Genomic DNA, 21,024 nt, shown 5'->3' with positions numbered 1-21,024 from the left:
CCACCGCTTATTTTCCCTATGATTTCTCATCTCTCTTGAAGTCATCTGAAATGTTTCATTGGCACACGTGTCCACCTACATCTTTTTTCCATGTTGCGTGATATGTATTTGGATAGAAAAAAAAGGAGGTGCGCTTCTGATATCTTTCAACCTCTCGGTGGTTAAAGAGGTGGTTAGAGAAAAAAAGAAAAAAGTAAAAAGGCTACTCCCTTCATCCCAAAAATAAATGCATTTCTTGACTGCTACGATTCATGTTTGACTATTCATCTTATTTATTTTTTATCAAACGATAAAATAAATAAATCATTATAAAAATTTATCTAACAACAAAATAAGTCATAAATAAAAAAATAATATTTATTATATTTTTGAATAAGACGGACGGTCAAACATGAATCATAGAAGTCAAAGAAATGCAATTATTTGTGGGATGCAGATTAACCCCTCAAACTATTTAGGATGTAATACTTCATCCCTAAACTATAAACCGGATATTCTACACCCTGAATTTTTAAAACCGGTTAAATAACCCGTGATTTTAGAGGGTGGTTTTGTCTTTTATTTATTTATTTCCGCTGAATATTTTAAAAATTGTAGTAAATCAAAAAAAATATAAAATAAAAAATTCAATTTTGTTGGGGTCCTGATGAGTAGATCTACGGAATGAATATATAATATGATATACTTTAGGCGTTGTTTAGATCTAAAATTTTTTGGGATTCTAACACTGTAGCACTTTCGTTTTTATTTGACAAACATTGTCCAATTATAGAGTAACTAGGTTTAAAAGACTCGTCTCACGATTTACAGGCAAACTGTGCAATTAGTTTTTGTTTTCATCTATATTTAATGCTCCATGCATGTGCCGCAACATTCGATGTGACAGGGAATCTTGAAAAGTTTTTGGTTTTGGAGGTGAACTAAACAAGGCTTTAGTACAAAGTTTTTGTTGTAGCTTTAAATCTATGTTTTTCTATAATTAATAAGAACAAATCATATATGTACTTCATATTGTTCATTTGTGGTAAAATTTTTATAGTGGGCTCATTATTATATGTTTGAACAATGGTAAAAGTTTCGTACTCATTGGATTAGGTATAACATTTTTTTAGCTTTATTCTTGTTAAATCTATGCTTTCTTCTTCTAAACTATCCACCAATACTCAAAGCCTACATGTAAGAGGCACGTATTACAAACTCTCTAACCCAGTCATAAAAAAAGTAAGATCATACATCTAGATTTCCTAAATAGTTTCATATTTTCTCAGATATAGAAAGATTTTCGCCGGTGCGGAACTCAAGCGAACATGAATTTAGCTGCGAATCCGACCGCAGCATGAACTACTGATCATCCTTCTATGCAGCTTGAAAAGAAACACAAAATAAACACTATGTTTTTAGCCAACCGAAGACTGCTTTTACCTTATGCCATATCATCGCAGGTGTACAATACTTTTGTAACATATGCCTTGTTTAGTTCCAATTTTTTTTGCAAAATATGAACAATAGCACTTTCGTTTGTATTTGACAACTATTGTCCAATCATGGACTAACTAGACTCAAAAGATTCTTCTCACAAATTACAGATAAATTGTGTAATTAGTTATTTCTTTTATCTATATTTAGTGTTTCGTGCATGTGCCGCAAGATTAAATGTGATGGGAATGCGAAAAATTTTGCAAAATATTTTAGGAACTAAACAAGGCCATACTATCCTTCCATGTACCGGTTGACAAACTCGATGATTGTTAATAAGCATGACTATGATATTTAATATTTTCAACATATATCATTATTTATTTTTAGTATTGCTCAAAACACCGTTGTATCATTTGCTCTTGCGCGCCGGGGCGCGCACAATCCACTAGTAGCAAGTGAAGGTGATGAGGTTATGGAATCATGGGCACTTCTTCGAGCCAGGGGTTCCACGGATCGCTTCCGCAGGCGAGGGAGCAACCGCCACTGCGCAAGCGGATATTCAGGCCTGGTTTACTTAAAAAAAAGTTTCTAATATTGTATATAGATAAAAATAATAATTAATTATATGGTTTACATGTAACTTGTGTGATGAATTTTTTAAGTCTAATTAGGTCTTATTTAGCATAGCTCAACTTTACTAGTAAAATTGTTTTCTTTAAATAGCTTCATGAGTAATTTTATGGATGAAGCTGAGCTATTTTTGGAAAAAAAAACGTTTAGTAAAATAGCTTCACCAACTATATTTTGCATAGATGAGAGAGAGAAATGAGGGAAAGAGCTGCAATAAGCTACCTTTTTCAGCTTCATGCCAACTTATGTCTTTGTGAGAGAAGAAGAAAAATAGTTTCACTCATAAAGCTATTTTAGAAACAAGTGTTTAATAAAAAAACAACTCACAACAACTCATGAAGCTATTGTGAATTGTATCAAACAAGCTCTGTATGATTGAACACTAATTGTTAAATAAAACGAAAATATTACAGTAGCTAAATACAAACATTTTTGCGAACTAAGGCCTTGTTTAGTTCGCAATTTTTTTTGTTTTTGGAGCATTTCGTTTTTATTTGACAAACATTGTCCAATCACGGAGTAACTAGGGCCTTGTTTAGTTCCAAAATTTTTGGCAAAATGAGCACTGTAGCAATTTCGTTTGTATTTGACAAATATTGTCCAATCATGGACTAATTAGGCTCAAAAGATTCGTCTCGTCAATTTCGACCAAACTGTGCAATTAGTTTTTATTTTTATCTATATTTAATACTTCATGCATACATCTAAAGATTCGATGTGACGGGGAATCTGAAAAATTTTGCAAAATTTTTGGGGAACTAAACAAGGCCTAGGCTTAAAAGATTCATCTCACAAATTATAGGTAAACTATGCAGTTAATTTTTATTTTCGTCCATGTTTAATGCTCTATGCATGTGACCAAAGATTCGATGTGACGGAAAATCTTGAAAATTTTTGCGAACTAAACAAGGCCTAACAGGCAAGAAAAATTGCAGGTGTGCTTCACAGCCCAATAATGGGCTTAGGTGCACTAGAAAGACATGTTGCATTGCACCTAATTTATTCCCCAATCTATATCTATAACTAATAATAAAAAGGTAAAAAAATTCTGTTTTTTTACCATTATTTTGGTCTTGCCTCATTAACTAATTGTGCGTGTTTTTATATATCTATTTGTTTGGCTGATAATTTATATCTAAAAATATTATTAACTGATTTATTATGAGAGACAAATACAAACAACTAAGCAAAAATTAAAAAATATATAGACCAGGACTCAAACTTAGGAGGCCGAGAGTCCTGGTCTCGTCTCTAAAAGTAATTTTGCATCAACGTCTAAACTCTAGGACAAAAAAACTAATTGAAAGGAGAAAAAATGGAGAGAAAAAAGAAAAAAAAAGACTCGGAGTCTCAGATGCCAATAATGGAAGGGAAAAAAGCTAAAAGATATGTATCAGATCTGGGTTACAGATTTACAGGCGACTCGCTTAATTTAACTTGGTTAAACTAAATAAATTTTCAGGCTCATAGGTTTCGTTTATTCCTCAACAAGCTTTTAAGAAAGTGATTTAGATTAGGTGATAACTTTTTCTTGCCGACCCTGCTGCCCCCGCTTTTATAGTCTTATGGTTTATTGTTTCCAAAAGCAAAAAATGTTAAAAATAACAAATACAGTGTATTACAATCACACCTTATGCAAAATAATATGTTTTTATGTTAAAAATAAATACATATATTGTTGAGTTACGTTGGGCACGAATTCATCCATATGCTCACTACCAAATCTAAATCTGAAACCTTATCAAATTCGAGCCAAAAAATAACCATAAACAAACCGAGACGAATCAAAATAAGAGAGGAAAAGACGAATCTCAAATCAAACCAAATCGAGGACCAATTGGATTGGAATCGAATCAAACGAGCTCCTATAACGAAGGACAATGCGCAAACACGGATCTTTTAACCCTCAGCATGTGGCGAGCCTAGGAGGGTGCGACGCTGAGGCGAAGCTCGGGCGTGGGCCAAAACCACGAAGCGGAGCTTGAGCGTCACGTTGACGTGGAGCTTAGGTGCCAACTGTGGGCCATGATAACGACGCAGAGCATGGGACAAGCGGCAACGAGGCATAGCTCGATCGCGAGCCACAAGATGTGAGGGCGAAGTGAAGCTTGGTCACCTACAGGCCCTGCCCTAAGGGAGGGCAAGAGGGGCGAGCGTTCTAGGCCCCTGCATCTAAAGGGCGCCTCCTAGGGAATTAAAGTGTAGTATCAGGCGATCTCTCATAAACGGCTCAATAAAAAATTAGCATCATAGTAAGCAAGAAAACAACGCAAGCCAATGATTGGTTGGCTTCCTCTGATCCTTCCTCATGTGACGCGTAGCAATCTCTTCAATTTTCCTAGATCCCACCAAAGATGGCTTGATAAGAGCATCTCCAAGAGCTTTTCTAAATCTCACACTCTAAATTATCATTTGGAGAGCCATTTGCATAAAAATTGATATATTTTTTAATTTCCAACAGTTTTGCTAAATCTCATGCACACTCTAAAGAGACATTCTCGTCTTCTATATTTAGCTAGCGAAAAACCCGAAATAGATAATGACTATATTTGGATGACTATTTGGAGAAGCTGTTGGAGGGTAGTTTTTCACCAAAATTGCTATTCGTAGCATTTAGGAAAAATATACAAAGTCTCTTGGAGATGCTCTAAGAGACGTCCTCAAGCTAATCATGATAGTGTACTAATATGATCACACCTTTATATACTTTCCAATAATCCGATCACATCGACACATCTTTACATTTTCAAATTGCAGTAAATCTATATGTTTATCTACTTTATATATTATCACTATATTAGGGGCCTCTGATTCAAATTTCGTTCCAGGTCTTTAAAATCTCAGGACCGGCCTGGTCACCTAGACACAGGACATAGGCCACGAGGACGAGGTGGGGGCTCGAGCGTGACCATAACGCGGAGCTAGGCGCTGACATGGGCCATGACGGCGACGCAGAATGCCGACCCACAAACATTGGGGTGCTGCCACCGTCCGCCCTGTAATATAGAATTATAGACTACTCGAATGCATCGGTACACTTAATTGGTTATTTTTATAGAAGTAATAAATTATAATAATGCATAATAATGCACAGATATACAAGATTGTTTTTCTAATTTTAAAATAAAAAATGTTTCCATGATCCTATGTTTTTTAAGCATAGACAAGTTAAAGCAGTGTGACTGAAATATAATCTTAAAATCAATAGAAACATCATTCTTTGAGTCTATCTTCTTCAATGTGTTAGTTATGGCATGATATAAAGTCGATTACAAGATGCTAGAACAGATAACATGATCGTTGAATTTTCAAATTCCAAATCATCCGGTTATAGATCCTAAACCTCGTTGCAACGTACATATTTTTTTTTTTGCTAGTAATAAATATGCAAAATTTCTACCAATAGTTTTTCATCCAATCTAATTTTTTTTAAGTGTTTCTCGATCTCGGCTATCATAGTACCACCTTTTATTCTTCTTTTTGAATTGGATACATTTCCGTCCAAGTGTTCTTCTCCAGTTTTCTGTTTCTTTCTGTTTTTCTTTTATCTCATTTTTTATTAACAAGAATAATAAATAACAAAGAAAAGTCTCCTATCGTTGTCTCGCTTGCACGCTCGAATAACACGATAGTAGAACTCATGCCTAGACCCTGTTGAAGAAGTGTTAGTTGCATCTCTACAGGACATGGCCCACCCAGCTCTTGATGATGAACACTTCATTCAAGAAGAGGAAAAGGTGATAGAGCCTATTGAACTAGATCAAATGGAGGTGCCATCACAACCCTTAGTTGAGCTGAAATCCCTTCCTTCTGGCTTGAGATATGTCTTTCTCAACAACAATAAGCAACTCCTGTCATCATAAGTGACAAGCTTTTCCAAAAAAAAAACTTATCAATATGTTAGAACGACATAAGTCAGCCATAGTCTACTCAAGGGAATTGGCCCCATTCTCTGTCACCTATTGATCGTTTGGCTGATAAGTTATGGCTAAAAGTACTGTTCGCTGATTTATTACGAGAGAAAAATGATAGATCTACAGGATCTACTAGCAATAGTATGAACGGGGTTTCGAGATAAAAACAATGCATACAGTGACATATATATATGTGCATACACTAGATCTATTACAACTGAGTAGAAAGAGAGGTTAGGGTTCGACCATCGGCGTTCCCGGCGAGAGCGGATCCGGTGGCGTCCATGTTGAGGGTGTTGACGCGGTGACGAAGTAGATCCCGTCGTCCTTCGGGCCTCCACCGGCACTGACCGACGACGGCGGGGTGGGAGAGTGGCGCAGTGGTGCTTCCCGACGCCACTGCGCAAGCCTGATCGGATGGCCTAGGGTTTGTCGAGTGGGGTGTGTGCACGGCGAACCTCCGGTTACGTGCTTGCGGCCCCCACTCCTGTTTATATAGCGCAGCGCGTCGGGGGCCCACCAACCATGGATCGGTTGGGCGCCCCCGATCAGGGCGCGATCCAGGGGGTAAGAGGCCCCAGCCGTTGGGCTGGGCCTGAGATCAACCTAACATTCTCCCCCTTGATCTCAACTGTGCTATCTCGCTTTGTCAACTCACCCCATCACAAATCAGTGTATTGAGCATGCTTCATCTTGACAGTTATCACTGCTAGATTAGACAGCCACAAACACTTTTCTATTTAGAGATGAATTCTCGCCTTGGGCCCCTTACTATCCAGGAATCACAGGCTTTCCCTTAAACCCATGCCGGCTACATGTTCTCTGAACACGTTGGGCGGTAAGCCTTTGGTAAGCGGATCCGCTAGCATCTTTTCTGTGCTTATATGTTCAAGACTTATGACGTGATCCCGGATTTTATCCTTGACAACATAATATTTTATGTCAATGTGCTTGGCTGCATTGCTTGACTTGTTGTTGTGAGCATACAACACTGCTGGCTCGTTGTCACAATACAACTTTAGTGGTTTATCGATGCTGTCGACCACCTTTAAACTGGGTATAAATTTCTTAAGCCAATTCACCTGTCCTGATGCCTCATAACAAGCAATAAACTCAGCATACATTGTGGACGATGCAGTGACTATTGTTTGTTTTGAGCTCTTCCATGATATGGCTCCTTGCGCGAGAGTGAATATATACCCTGAGGTAGACTTTCTATCATCTCCCGCGTAATCAGAATCTGAATACCCTACTATTTGTAGGTCATCAGATCTTCTATAGGTTAACATGAACCCTTTCGTGCCTTGCAAGTACCTTAAGACTTTCTTTACTAGATTCCAGTGTTCCATACCTGGATTACTTTGATATCTACCAAGTAGCCCGGTCACAAAAGCCAGGTCTGGGCGTGTGCACACTTGAGCATACTGTAAGCTTCCGACAGCTGAAGCGTATGGAACAGCTTGCATGCGATCGCGCTCAAACTTGCTCTTGGGACATTGATGTTCCCCATACTTGTCACCTTTTACAATAGGAGCAGGTGAAGGTCTACACTTATGCATATTGAATTTCTTCAATATTTTCTCTATATATGCCTCTTGGGACAATCCCAATACCCCTCGACTTCTATCTCGGTGAATCTTTATGCCCAAGACAAAAGAAGCTTCACCTAAATCTTTCATATCAAAATTTGAGGACAAAAATCTCTTGGTTTCCTGCAGTAGAGTGACATCACTACTGGCTAGTAGAATGTCATCTACATACAGTACTAGGAAAATGTATTTCCCATTCTTAAACTTTGCATATACGCAATTGTCCTCAACGTTCTCCTTAAACCCAAACTTTCTGATTGTCTTATCAAACTTTAAATACCACTGCCTGGATGCTTGCTTTAATCCATAAATGGATTTCTTCAGGCGACAGCCCATTCTTTCTTTGCCTGTCACAACAAAACCTTTCGGTTGTGCCATGTATACTCTTTCTTCTAGATCCCCATTGAGAAAAGCTGTCTTCACATCCATTTGATGCAATTCTAGATCAAAATGTGCCACTAGGGCCATTATGATTCTAAAAGAGTCCTTGCTCGAGACAGGAGAGAATGTTTCATTATAATCTATCCCTTCTCGCTGAGTGAAACCCTTGGCTACCAGTCTTGCTTTGTACCTTTCTATGTTCCCTTTGGAGTCACGTTTCACCTTGTAGACCCATTTGCAGCCTACTGTTTTGGCTCCTTCAGGAATTTCCTCTAGGTCCCAAACTTTATTGGTACTCATAGACTTTAATTCATCTTCCATGGCTTCTTGCCACTTAGATGCTTCGGTGCTCCTCATGGCTTCTTCAAATGAAGTGGGTTCATCCTCCATCTGAACTTCTTCGCATTCATAGACTATATAGTCATCTGGAATAGGAGACTTTCTCGCTCTTTGAGGTCTGCCAGAAGTTTCTGCTACTGGCATTTCTTCTTGAGGTTGCTCTTGTTGGGGCTGTTGTTCTTCGACTATGGGTTCATTCGGCTCTTGAGGGACAGGTTCCAAATTGGCCATAGGCGAAAAGGCAGCAGGTGTTGTCACTACTGGTGTAGATCCAACAACAACGGGCAGCGTAAAGTAGGGTTCTTGCACCATGGGAATGGGCACGAACACCCGCTTCTCTTCAAGGTTAATTTCTCGCGCTGCCTTGCTCCCCCTGATCATCTGATCTTCTAGAAAACTAGCGTGTCTCGTTTCCACAAACTTGGTATGTCTACCAGGGCAGTAGAAACGATAACCTTTCGACTTTTCTGGATAGCCAATAAAATGACAACTTACTGTTTTGGGGTCTAGCTTTCCTATGTTTGGGTTAAACACTTTTGCTTCAGCGGGGCTCCCCTAGACACGCAGATGGTTTACTGAGGGTTTCCTGCCGGTCCACAACTCATACGGGGTTTTAAGTACTGACTTGCTTGGAACTCTGTTGAGAATATGAATGGCGGTTTTTAAGGCCTCCATCCACAAACTCAGTGGCAGAGTGGAATAGCTCATCATGCTGCGCACCATATCCATTAGAGTACGGTTACGCCTTTCTGCTACTCCATTCTGCTGAGGGTCCCCTGGCATTGAATACTGGGCTACTATGCCATTTTCCTGTAAGAACCTTGCAAAAGGTCCAGGAACTTGTCCATAAGGGGTATGTCGACCGTAGTACTCCCCCCCACGGTCAGATCTTACTACTTTGATTTTTCTGTCTAGTTGGTTTTCAACCTCAGCCTTGAATATCTTAAATTTGTCTAAAGCTTCTGAGCGTTCTTTGATTGGATAGATGTATCCAAAACGAGAGTAGTCATCTGTGAATGTGATGAAGGAATCAAAACCATCCACAGATGTCACTGGAAAAGGTCCACAGATGTCTGTGTGGATCAATTCTAGTACTCCCATGCTTCGCTTAGCGCCTTTCTTTATGTTCTTTACTAACTTGCCTTTAATGCAATCAACGCATTGCTCTAACTCTGAGAGTTCTAATGGTGGGAGGATTGATTCTTTGACTAAGCGTTCTATTCTCCCCCTCGAAATATGGCCTAAACGACAGTGCCATAATTTCGATGAGGAATCAATTCTCTTTCTTTTCTTGCTAGCATCTGCGGGTATTGCATTCTCAGCATTATTACATTCAGCATTCATATTCTCAGACAAAGATAATAAATAAAGTTTGTCTTGTCGGAAGGCAAGACCCACACATTTATTATTTAACTGTAGCTTACAATCATTCTTGCTGAAATGGCAATCAAAACCATAGTCTGACAAACATGAAACTGAAATTAAATTTCTAGCTAAAGAGGGAACATAAAGAACATCATGCAACTCAAGGGTGAAGCCACTAGCTAAAACTAGAGATAAATTTCCTATAGCTTGAACTTCAGCTTCAACACCAGTGGCCACCTTAATCTGTCTTTCTCCTCTTTGAAGGGTTCTCCCTCCACTGAATCCCTGCAAAGAGTTTGCAACATGAACAGTTGCACCTGAGTCAATCCACCATGTGGATCTAGCATAACTTAGATATAAGGATTCATCAACAAAAGTTATAATGTCCTCACCTTTTACTAGGTAATGTTTCATGAACTTAGGGCAGTCATGCTTCCAATGCCCTGTCTCATTACACCATCTACAGCGATCCGGGTCCTCATGCCTGTGCTGGTTGTCTTGCTTTGGCTGTGCTTTAGGCTGTGAAGTGCTTCCTCCCTTGTTCTGGGGGGTGGAGGTATATGGAGCTTTCTTGTTGTAGAATGGCTTCTTGTTCTTTCCTTTCACAAAGTTCACAGAACCACCATTTGCATTCTTGAGCCTTTCTTCCTCTTGCACACACATAGCAATCACTTTCTCTAAATCCCACTCCTCTGGCTGTGTGTTGTAGTTAACAACAAATGTCTCATACTCTTTAGGAAGTGAGTTTAGAGCTAGGTGAATGAGGAAACCATCAGCGAGGGGCATCTTTAGCTTCTCTAACTTGGCTGCCATGGTGCTCATGCTCAGAATGTGCTCTCTCACACTCCCCCCTGTGAACCTCATGTTAGTGAGTTTCTGGATCAGGGTGGAAGCATGGGCTTTGGTGGAACCAGTAAACTGATTCTTCACTTTCTCAAGGTATTCTTTTGCTGTCTCACATTCTGGGATGGCACCTCTTAGGCCCTCTGTGATGGTTTTCTTGATGACAATCTTGCACTTGCGGTTTGACTTTTCCCACTTGTACTTCTCAAGATCATACTTTGCTCTGATGGGAGCAAAGTCTCGCTTCCGATTGGCAAAAGCTTCATCGGTCTCATTCTGAGCCCTTTCAGGCTCCTCTGGCTCAGTGGGCTTTGGCTCCTGAAGAGCCAAATCTATCTCAGCAAGTGCTAGAGCAGCATCAAGTTCCTCGCGCCACAGAACATAGTTCTGCCCCGTCAGCTTTGGGATTGCACTGATGAAGTGCATCGCATTGAGTGCTTGGTCTGAAATTAAATATGAGAAAATAGTGAGAACATTAACATTAAATCTAGGAAAAATAATTGCATATCTTAATTTAACGTTGGTCAAAATCAAGATATACAAAAAGTTAACTCTCTACATAAATTCTAATCACCGTTGGGCAGAATAGAATATATGCATAAAATTAGAACTCGAAATTTGCAATATTGCTATTATTAACGTTGGTCAAAAAATAACAATATCACAAAAATACTGGGCTTTAAAAACTCGTTTCTCAAATTAAATATCCCGTTGGTTCAATTTAATAGGAGAATTAAAATATAACTTGCGCAGCGGAAAACATTAATTTTCTTGCTATTTTCAGAAGCATAACTTGACGTTGGTGCAAATTAAATAGAATTTAAAACTGAGCAAAACATTATTTAAATGCTTCTGAAAATAAAATGGAATATGAAAAAAGGAATTTCTGTGGTTAAACAGCCCGCGGCCAGCCATTCGGCCCGCGGCCGCTTGCGGCCCAGCTTGGGCGCTGGCGCTGGCCCAGCAGCGCACGGCTGCTTCTTTTTTTTTTGTCTGTTGGTCGCGGCCCATTAAGGCGAAATCGGCCCACGTCTAAGCCTCCCAGCGGCGCGGGCACTGAGCAGGCCGCAACCTGGGCCAGCTCGCGCAAAGCGGCCCAGGGCGCCCTCCCGCCTGGGCTCTATCCAGCCCAGCAGCCGCGAGCCGTCCGATCTGCCGTCGTCGCGATCGGACGGTGGAGCGTGCAGATCGGAGGCATAAAACTGCCAGCGCCTGGCCCTCTCTCCAAAAACCCTAGTTCATTTTCTCCTGCTCCCTGCATTCTTGCTTCCTGACGGCGGCGGCTCACAGTAGTAGGACCGCCGCGGCTGGAAAACACGCCGGCGCCGGTGAAAACGCCGCCGCCCCGGCCGTTCCCTTTCTTCTTTCTCTGTGCTTTTCTCCCCAGCTCACACCGCGCCCCACAGCAGAACGCTACCGGCCGGAGAAGGAAATGGCGCCGCTAACGGGTCGCTCGCCGGTGCACGCGCTCGCTCACTGCGGAGCGCGCCGCCGTCGAGCGTTTCGTGTGCGGTGCCCTGAGCTTGCCCGTGCGTCCCGCCCGCCATGGAGAAACGGCCGGAGACGAGGTCGGGATAGGTGAGTCCCAGGTAAGGGTACTCCTTCCCCTTGCTGTTTAGGGTTAGGGTTTTGAAATCCCCTTCCCTGATCTGGTTCTTGTGCTAGGGTTGGGGTTTTGGATCTGAGCGCTAGGGTTAGGAATTCGAAAAACCTCTCCTTCTACTTGCTGTTCTTGCTGGGTAAAACCCGAAAACCCCGATCTATTACTAGATCGGCTGATACCATTGATAGATCTACAGGATCTACTAGCAATAGTATGAACGGGGTTTCGGGATAAAAACAATGCATACAGTGACATATATATATGTGCATACACTAGATCTATTACAACTGAGTAGAAAGAGAGGTTAGGGTTCGACCATCGGCGTTCCCGGCGAGAGCGGATCCGGTGGCGTCCATGTTGAGGGCGTTGACGCGGTGACGAAGTAGATCCCGTCGTCCTTCGGGCCTCCACCGGCACTGACCGACGACGGCGGGGTGGGAGAGTGGCGCAGTGGTGCTTCCCGACGCCACTGCGCAAGCCTGATCGGATGGCCTAGGGTTTGTCGAGTGGGGTGTGTGCACGGCGAACCTCCGGTTACGTGCCTGCGGCCCCCACTCCTGTTTATATAGCGCAGCGCGTCGGGGGCCCACCAACCATGGATCGGTTGGGCGCCCCCGATCAGGGCGCGATCCAGGGGGTAAGAGGCCCCAGCCGTTGGGCTGGGCCTGAGATCAACCTAACAAAAAACACTGCTGAATAAAGATAAAAATATTACTCAATGGCCGACAGATTCGTTAAGCTCAACGCGCAGTGCGAGTTGGCAGCGCATGCGTTCTTCGCAGTTCCGCCGTTGTCTCGCCAGCTCACCCCGAGTCCCCATCCCCGATCCCGTCGGCGTCGCCGTCGGTGACCCTGCCCCATCGCGCGCTGACAAGGTGGGCCCGCAGTTGGATCGATAATAACTCCGTCGATGACTGGTTTGTGGTGGCCTCATCTAGTCCGGGGAGCTAGCGGCCGTGCCGCACCGGCCACCGGGGCACTTCAGGAGTTTCGGACATGAAACTTCCTGGCGGGTGCGTGCGCACGGCCACCAATCACCGGCAAAGTGGCGGATGCTTCCCGCCTTCTTCACGTGGCGCCGATCTCGTCGTCGACCACAGATCCGACGGCCATGGCACGTCCGTACGCTAGCTGTCCGGCCGCAGCCACGTTTGCGCCCGCCCGGTGCTAACCTGCGCCAGTAGCCCCTATAAAAGACTCGTGTGTAGAGCAGACGGGGACTCATCGCAGAGTCTCTCACTCGCATTCACGATTAATTCACGAGCTCCGATCAGTCTCTAGCTTCGCTGCAACAAGCTCTCCTAGGCCTGCTGCTTTGCTCCTGGACCATCCATGGAGGCCTACGCGGCACCGGCGTCGCCACCCACGTGCGTGGACAAGCTCAGCCACCAGCTCTTCTCCCTGCTCGAGAGCAGGTTCCTCGGCGGCTGGTGCCCGTCCGGCCCCGGGACACCCGCGCGGGCACTCCTCGACGGCGGCCGCGTGCGGGTGCTCGCCATCGACGGCTGCGGCGCGGGCGCCGAGGACGCGCTCCTGGCCGCCGCGGCGCTCGCCAGGCTCGAGGCCAAGCTGCGCGACTGCACGGGGGACCCCGACGCGCGCGTCGCCGACTTCTTCGACGTGGCCGCGGGCGCCGGCGCGGGCGCCGTCCTCGCCGCGATGCTCTTCCTGAGGGGCGCCGACGGCCGGCCTCGGTACTCGGCCCAGGACGCGCTCGCGTTCGTGGCCGCCAGCGTCGGCGGCAACGGCAAAGGCTGGGGAGGAGGCCGGCGCGGGCCTCGGTGGGCGAAGCTCTTCCGCGGCGCACGCGGCGGCGCGGATGACCGGATGTTCCGCCGCGTGTTCGGCGACGCGACGCTCAGGGACACCGTGGCGCCGCTCCTCGTGCCGTGCTACGACCTCGGCACGGCCGCGCCGTTCGTGTTCTCGCGCGCCGACGCCGTCGAGAGCGACAGCTTCGACTTCCGCCTCCGCGACGTGTGCGCCGCCACCTGCGCCGCGGGCGGCGCGCTCGCGTGTGTGAGGTCGGTCGATGGTGCCACGGCAATCGCCGGGGCGTCCGGGGGAGTGGCGGCCATGGGCAACCCGGCCGCGGCGGCCATCACGCACGTGCTCCACAACAAGCAGGAGTTCCCCCTCGCCACCGGCGTCGAAGACCTCCTCGTCCTCTCCATCGGCGCCGGCACCTCGGCCACCGTCGTGCGCGACGGGTCGAGCACGCCCATGCCCACGCGTTCTCCGTCGCCGCGGGAGCTGGCGCGCGTGACCGCCGAGGGCGTCGCGGACATGGTGGACGAGTCAGTGGCCATGGCGTTCGGGCACGCGTGCGGGAGCAGCTACGTGCGCATCCAGGCCAGCAAGGCGCCGGCGGCCCACGAAGCGGCCGCGGCCGCAGCCGGAGCGATGATGCTAGCGCAGCGGAACGTGGAGTCGGTGCTGTTCCGCGGGCGGAGGCTGTCGGAGCGGACCAACGCCGAGAAGGTGGACGCGCTGGCCGCGGAGCTGGTGAAGGAGCAGGAGCGGCGGAGGCACAGCCCGCTTCCGAACGTGGCCATCAAGCAGGTCGGCACGCCGCGCCTGTCGTCGGCGACCACTGCTTCGTCGGGCACTGGGACGGCCAGGACAGCGTCGACGATGCCGTCGCCGGCGTCATGGGAGTCACGCAGGTAGCTGGCCGGGTTGATTTTAGGCCGTAATTAACGTGGTGAGGATATTGTCAATGCAAGGCTAGGTGTGGGGTGTGTTATTTTTGTTTTTTACAAGGAGGCACACACGTGGGTTCGGAAAATGAAATTCGGTTAATTAACGGCAATTCGCCGAGCACGACCGACTACACGAATGTGTTTTTGTAAGGATGATGATGGAGAGAAGGGGTATCATCGTAACAAAAGCCAAATTTTGGGCTCGTTTGCATTAGCACTAAATTTAGAATCTGTCTACTGCAAACTCAGGTGTTTCCAAGCCTCCTGTCACCCAGGTGACAGAAGCCTTTAAAACACTCGAATCTCACATCAAGTAAAAAACGGATGACAAAAGACAATCAGATACCTGAAATTTAATATTACAAGATCTATATCAAAGGGACCAGATATAAAAGAAAGGATCCAGGGAAAAATCTGAATAAAAATTTAAAAAATAGCAAATTAATTCTATCAAAAACAAATTGAAAGAAAGACAAAAATCAAATAAAATGTGACAATTTTTTTCTATGGAAGGCAAATAGGAAGAAATTCAAATTGAAAAACAAATTAAACATACACATTCTAGACTGTAGAAAAATACAAATGTCAAATGACAGATTAATTTTATGGAAGGCAAATTGAAAGAAATTCAAAGTGAAAACAAACATTACAAACAAATTACATAGAGCAGATAAAGAAACCATATTTACACCAGTAATACAAGAAATTTACACTGATAAAATCAATGTAAATATTACAATAAAAGACTGTAAGAATCTAAGGGTGTGAGAAATAAGGAGAGTAACTACATACAGTGCAAAGAGTTGCAGTTAATGAGTGTGGTTCCCAAAAATTCAAACAGTGGCAGCAGACAAATGGGACCCACAAAGCAAAAAGTAAAGAAAGATGGACGGTCAGGATCAGCTCAAGGGAAACATCAGACAACCACAAATCCGAGTGACGCAAACAAAAATAATGCCCGGGCAACATACAGATTTTTCGTAAATTTATCAGTTAAAAATAGTACGATCCAAACAAACATGCTTAAATCTGCTATTTATTTCCTAAAGGCCGCTAACTATTTGTTCTATTAACAGATTTGGAGTTGCTAATATATACTAATAGTTTATATCCATTTTCAACTCACTATCCAACAATATAACAGCAGGTGGACAATCTTTTGAGCTTAGTTGGTCTATGATTGGACAATATTTGTCAAGTACAAACGAAAATGCTACGGTGCTTATTTTGTCAAAAATTTTGAAACTAAACAAGGCCTAAGTTGCTTCTAGGAGAACTAGCCTCTTAGAATAGTGCACTCAAGCTCTAAGTCATTCAAACATTCCTATGAATAGACCTGAAGAGAACAACGGGATAGTACTACTCCCTCTGTTTGAAATTAAATTATAATATGGTTTAACTATATTGTGGATATATTGTTTTGTTATATATACAGACATAGTGAATATTTAAATGTATAGTAAAAATTATGTATTATTAAGAAAAAATTGAAACGTCTAATAATTTCGAATGGTGAGTACTTTCGAAAGTTACCGTGCCATTGAATTACAGCTAAAATATTAAAAACAATTCATTTTCTAGATTAAATAAAAAAAATGATGGATGACATTTATATGATAAAAGAAAACCAAGGATGTATGCCAGAGCAACTCCAGCGGTAGCCCCAAAAACTAGGCCTCTACTTTTAATTTGGGTGCTCCCCCTACTTCTTGGGGCTCAACTTTTTTGCTTCAACTCCAACAGTAGCACTGAAATTTGGGCCCCCAAACCTATTCCAGAGAGAATGACAGAAGGGTCCCACTCGTCAGTGTCTTTTTATTCTTCCTCTTTCTTCTTCTTTTGGACATGGACACAATTAGAGTATTGAGCCGGTTACCGTAGGGTGTCATACACATGCAAAGGTAGAGAGAGAGAGGGAGCATGCGCTGGGGCTATGACACGCGATGGAGGATGGGGGCTGCCCTGTTGGGCCAACAGGAATGGGGTCTGGGGAGAAATATGGGTGCCCAGCCAAATATGAGGTCTGGAGTAGGGGCCCTGCTGGAGTATTGTTTTTAGACTGGGCACCCATATTTAGCTATTAGGGCTTGAGTAGGGCCCTGTTGAAGTTGCTCTTAGCCCATTTGGCACCATCAGTAGCAGGAGTTGACGTAGGAGGAGGCAAGGAGCATCGTACGAAAAACACATGCGCCTACACTGCAGAGACGCAGAGGGTTATAGCTGGAGTAGTATAAAACTACCACAATGGCATCGATCATCTGCACAGCTGGAGCCATCGCCTAGCAAAGACTTTTGGTTCGATCGACGAGCGCGCGCACGGGCACGGATGGATGACCGACCGGATGGGGGGTGCGGAGTGCGGACGGACGACGGTGCGCGGGCCATAGATTTCTGCTTTTGGCCCGTGATTAGCGCGGCGAGGCTCTGCTGGCGGCGAATCTGCCGGGCGCAACGCGCCAACGCGTCGGTGTCCTGCCCGCGGCTGCCGGCGCCAATCAGCAAGGGGTGCCAGTGCCACTCAGCTAGCGCCGGCGACCACGACGGCGGGGACTCACAGTTCGACCACAGCGTTGTGCAGAGTCCGCACGCATGATTACATGCTGTTCCCCAACTCCGATCCAATGATCACACCGTACCCGGAACATGTCGGAGCGAGCCTTCTTGTCGCTCGGCTGAGCCTCAGTGATATATTCCAGTGCGTGGGTGCTTGCCATGATTTCCCACTCATATCTAGCATGATCAGCCTCATGCATACAGTATAGTATGCTGCTGGTGCTGGTCAAACTAATGCTTCGTGTCCCTTCGTTATTGTTTTGGCTTTAATAGTCATTTCGCCGCCATGTGCTAAGTACTTTGATCCTCTATCTATCCATAAACTTATTCTCGAACACGTACTACTATTCTTTTTTCTAAAGAAAATGGCGAATGTCAGGTAGTTGGAGCCCCAATTTGGTATGCAATTTCTTAGAACGCACCGCGGACAGAAGTTGGACATGAATTTCTTAGGCCTTGTTTAGTTCCACAAAAAATTAAAACCTTTTTAAGATTCTCCATCACAGACACATTAGTTGGTACAAGAACTGAAAAAGGCAGATTGAAGCAGTGTGAATTAATTCTACCGTGTTCTTCCATCGAGTTAGATAATTCGTGCAATCTTCAACATCGTTCGTTCCTCTCAAACAACTGAAATAATCATTATTCATACACATCCGAACCATCATTTGTTTCCAATCAGCTACTCCCTCCGTCCTAGAATAAAGTGCATTTTGGTATTTGGAGGTGTCTTCAAATATAATATATACTAGGTAGTATGCCCGTGCGTTGCTACGGGATAACTAACAATTTATATTAAAAATACATATATTGCACAATAAGATTTTAATACTATAAAATTTAAGTATCAACATGAAAATAATATTAAATGTAAACCACAAAGTTTATGAACGACGTCGCAGGCTCACAAACTCTACTTTATAGACCTTTCCATGTGTTTATTATAAAAGTTTGGTTGTCCCGTAGCGGTGTTTTCCAGCGTGCTGTCCCTATACAATTTATGCATCTATTGTATTCTTTTGAATGTTAGAATGAAGGTTTTTTTAGTAATTTTTTAATTTAGGGGATGACTTCTTGTTGCTTTCGGTTATATTGTAGATAATGCATCAACAATCCTATTAGATATGAGATGGCCGTAGTGAAATCATATATAGCTTTACAAGTAAATTTAACCATCATGCAATATAGAACTGCACAGAATTGGCGCTAATGATTCTTGCCACAGCTCATGCGGGCCAACATGGAAGTGCACATAATTGGCACTAATGATTCCTGCCACAGCTTGTGCAGGCCACTGATGGACTACTACATCTCTAATTAAATAGTGAAGTCAGACTCTGAACAAGTCACTGTTGATGGTGATCTAACTGGAAACCGGTCTGATCAAAAACATATCGAGAACTTCTCAATAAAGTGCAGGTAAATAGGCTAGCAGTTTGACAATGCTATAACAATGAAAATATGCATTCCCTTGCATAGTTGCACTATACTATAGTGGGGTACTTCAAATCATCTTCTCATTGTTGGAATCAGTCAATTTGTTTCAAATGGACACTTGAACAGACAGTGTTTAGATTTATTTTTTTCCTGAAACAAAACCCATCTAATTTTCAAAGTAAATCATGATTAACATTGTTTTCTATTTTTAGAGCCAAATGCATGGTTCTGTTATTAGTTCATATAAAGGTTTAATCATGCATTATAACTGTTATCAATACATACTATAATAGACAGGATTTTGGCAATTTTTAGCATGACTTGTCGTGCCATGTATAAAGTCTGACCAAGGAGCAGATCGTGAGGGAGACAGGCGTCGTGTGGCCGGGATGCAGATCGCGAAGGAGGTGAGGGTTGATGAACGCTGGCCTTGGCGATGGACAGGCGTCGCTGGTCTGGAGTAGCAGATTGATACCGTCGAGTTGCCACGGGGTGTCGGAGAATTGCGGTAGCGGATCGCAGGGATCAGACCTGATGGCGGCAGTGGGGGCTTGGAGGAGATGGCTGTCGAGCAGTCATAGTGAAGGCAGTTTTTTTCACGCGTGCTGGGTCGCGGGAGGTGCTAATAGCGATCGCATGAGACCAGGCGTTGATTGCTTCTTCTTCTTTTTCTGCATGGAATAGCGTTGTTTGTTTGCTTCTTTTTTATTTGCTTGGAACAGATTGCAGCGTTATATGTTTGCTTCCTTATTGCAGAAATGAAAAAGATTTTGAACGCCGGTTTTATTTGGAAAGAAAAAGACGGTGATTCGCTAGGAGGGTTTGCATGGATCGCAGGTTTTTTTTAAGGAAACAACAGGAGGCATCGCGGGCGCATGTCAAATGTTGGCTTTCCTTTTCGTGTACATGCTATTTTGGTTTCCTTTTGGAGCCGAACTGATTGTGCGCACCGTGGTGCCGGATTCCCTTTTTCGTCCGTACATATTTTTTTCCTTTTGGAGCTGCATGCGGGGTCGCAAGGAGAGAAGAGAGGTTACACCAAACAAAAGTTGCACGAAAAAATTATCTTCCTTTTGTTCTTTTTAGTTGTAGGAGATTCGAAGAACAATAAGATAATGTCTACTTAAATAAAGAAACTTAGATTGTACCCTTTAATTATGAGGGAATATGATCAAATTTCAATAATTTAGAAAGTGAAGTGATCGGTATATGCGTCTATTATATTCTCTTTTTTTTATTTGAAAATAGCTACAATGCATTGTATTAGGGCACTCACAATGCAAGACTCTATCACAGAGTTCAAGACAATTAATTACATATTATTTATGGTATTTTGCTGATGTGGCAGCATATTTATTGAAGAAAGAGGTAGAAAAAATAAGACTCCAAGTCTTATTTAGACTCTAAGTCTACATTATTCGAGGTAATAAATAACTTTAGACTCTATGATAGAGTCTGCATCGTGAGGTGCCCAATGCAGAATCTTTTGTTTGAAAATAGCTACAATACATTGTATTATAGCACGAAGGAAGTAACAGTGAAATGCACGCACATACAACGCCAGAGATTTGTGTCAGTCGGTGGACTAAATGTGAGCATACTATAATAACAAATGTGCTGGCGTCAACTTTAAGAGAGGGAAGTCTACATGTACTCTGGAGCCAGACTTTTGGTTTGATCAAAAAAATTCGAAACGCGCGCGCACGGGCACAGATGGCCGGATGAGTCCACTGGTGTGGACCCGGTCGGACGACGGCACGACGCTGGGTGCGGTGCAGCGCGGGCCCATACTCTTTTGGCCCGTGATTTGCGCCGCGAGGCTCCGCCGAATCAGCTGGGCTGGGCATCGCGCGTCCTGCCGGCGCCAACCACCAACTGCACTGGCGCACCCAGCTTGCGGCGGCGGCGACCACCGTTCGTCTGCAACTCCGCATCTGGAGGCGCCACCGCGCGCCCGCGTGATGATGAGATTTTTTGACCACGAACCCATCACCCAACCGGCCAAGTCCACTGCTGCGTCGCTTCGTGTAGTGTCCGCATGCTCCCCAACTCCGATCCAATGATCACAGGATCACACCGCACCGGGATATGCCGGAGCATTCTTGTCGCCGGGCTGAGCTGAGCTGAGCTCCAATGATTCCGGTGGGTGGCTGCCATGATTTCCCACTCATGGCTAGCATGATCGGTGGTCTCATGCTCGTCAAACTACTATGCTCCGTGTCCCTTCATTCTTTTGGCTTAAATTGAAA

General features: G+C 44.2%; 1 protein-coding gene across 1 annotated transcript; it reads left to right on the top strand.

The window, feature by feature from the left end:
- Nucleotides 13,065–14,996, top strand: LOC8062222 (patatin-like protein 3). The gene has a single exon (XM_002466719.2). It carries the CDS (start codon nt 13,416–13,418, stop codon nt 14,751–14,753), a length of 1,338 nt encoding a protein of 445 aa, XP_002466764.1. The 5' UTR covers nt 13,065–13,415; the 3' UTR covers nt 14,754–14,996.

Source organism: Sorghum bicolor, chromosome 1, assembly GCF_000003195.3.
Source record: "Sorghum bicolor cultivar BTx623 chromosome 1, Sorghum_bicolor_NCBIv3, whole genome shotgun sequence".
Taxonomy (NCBI): Eukaryota; Viridiplantae; Streptophyta; class Magnoliopsida; order Poales; family Poaceae; genus Sorghum; species Sorghum bicolor.
The sequence above is the reverse complement of the archived record's forward strand: the minus strand, read 5'-3'. Positions and strand labels throughout refer to the sequence as shown.

Coding starts and splice junctions, on each gene's coding strand:
- LOC8062222 (XM_002466719.2), top strand. CDS start 13,416: ATGGAGGCCTACGCGGCACCGGCGTCGCCACCCACGTGCGTGGACAAG.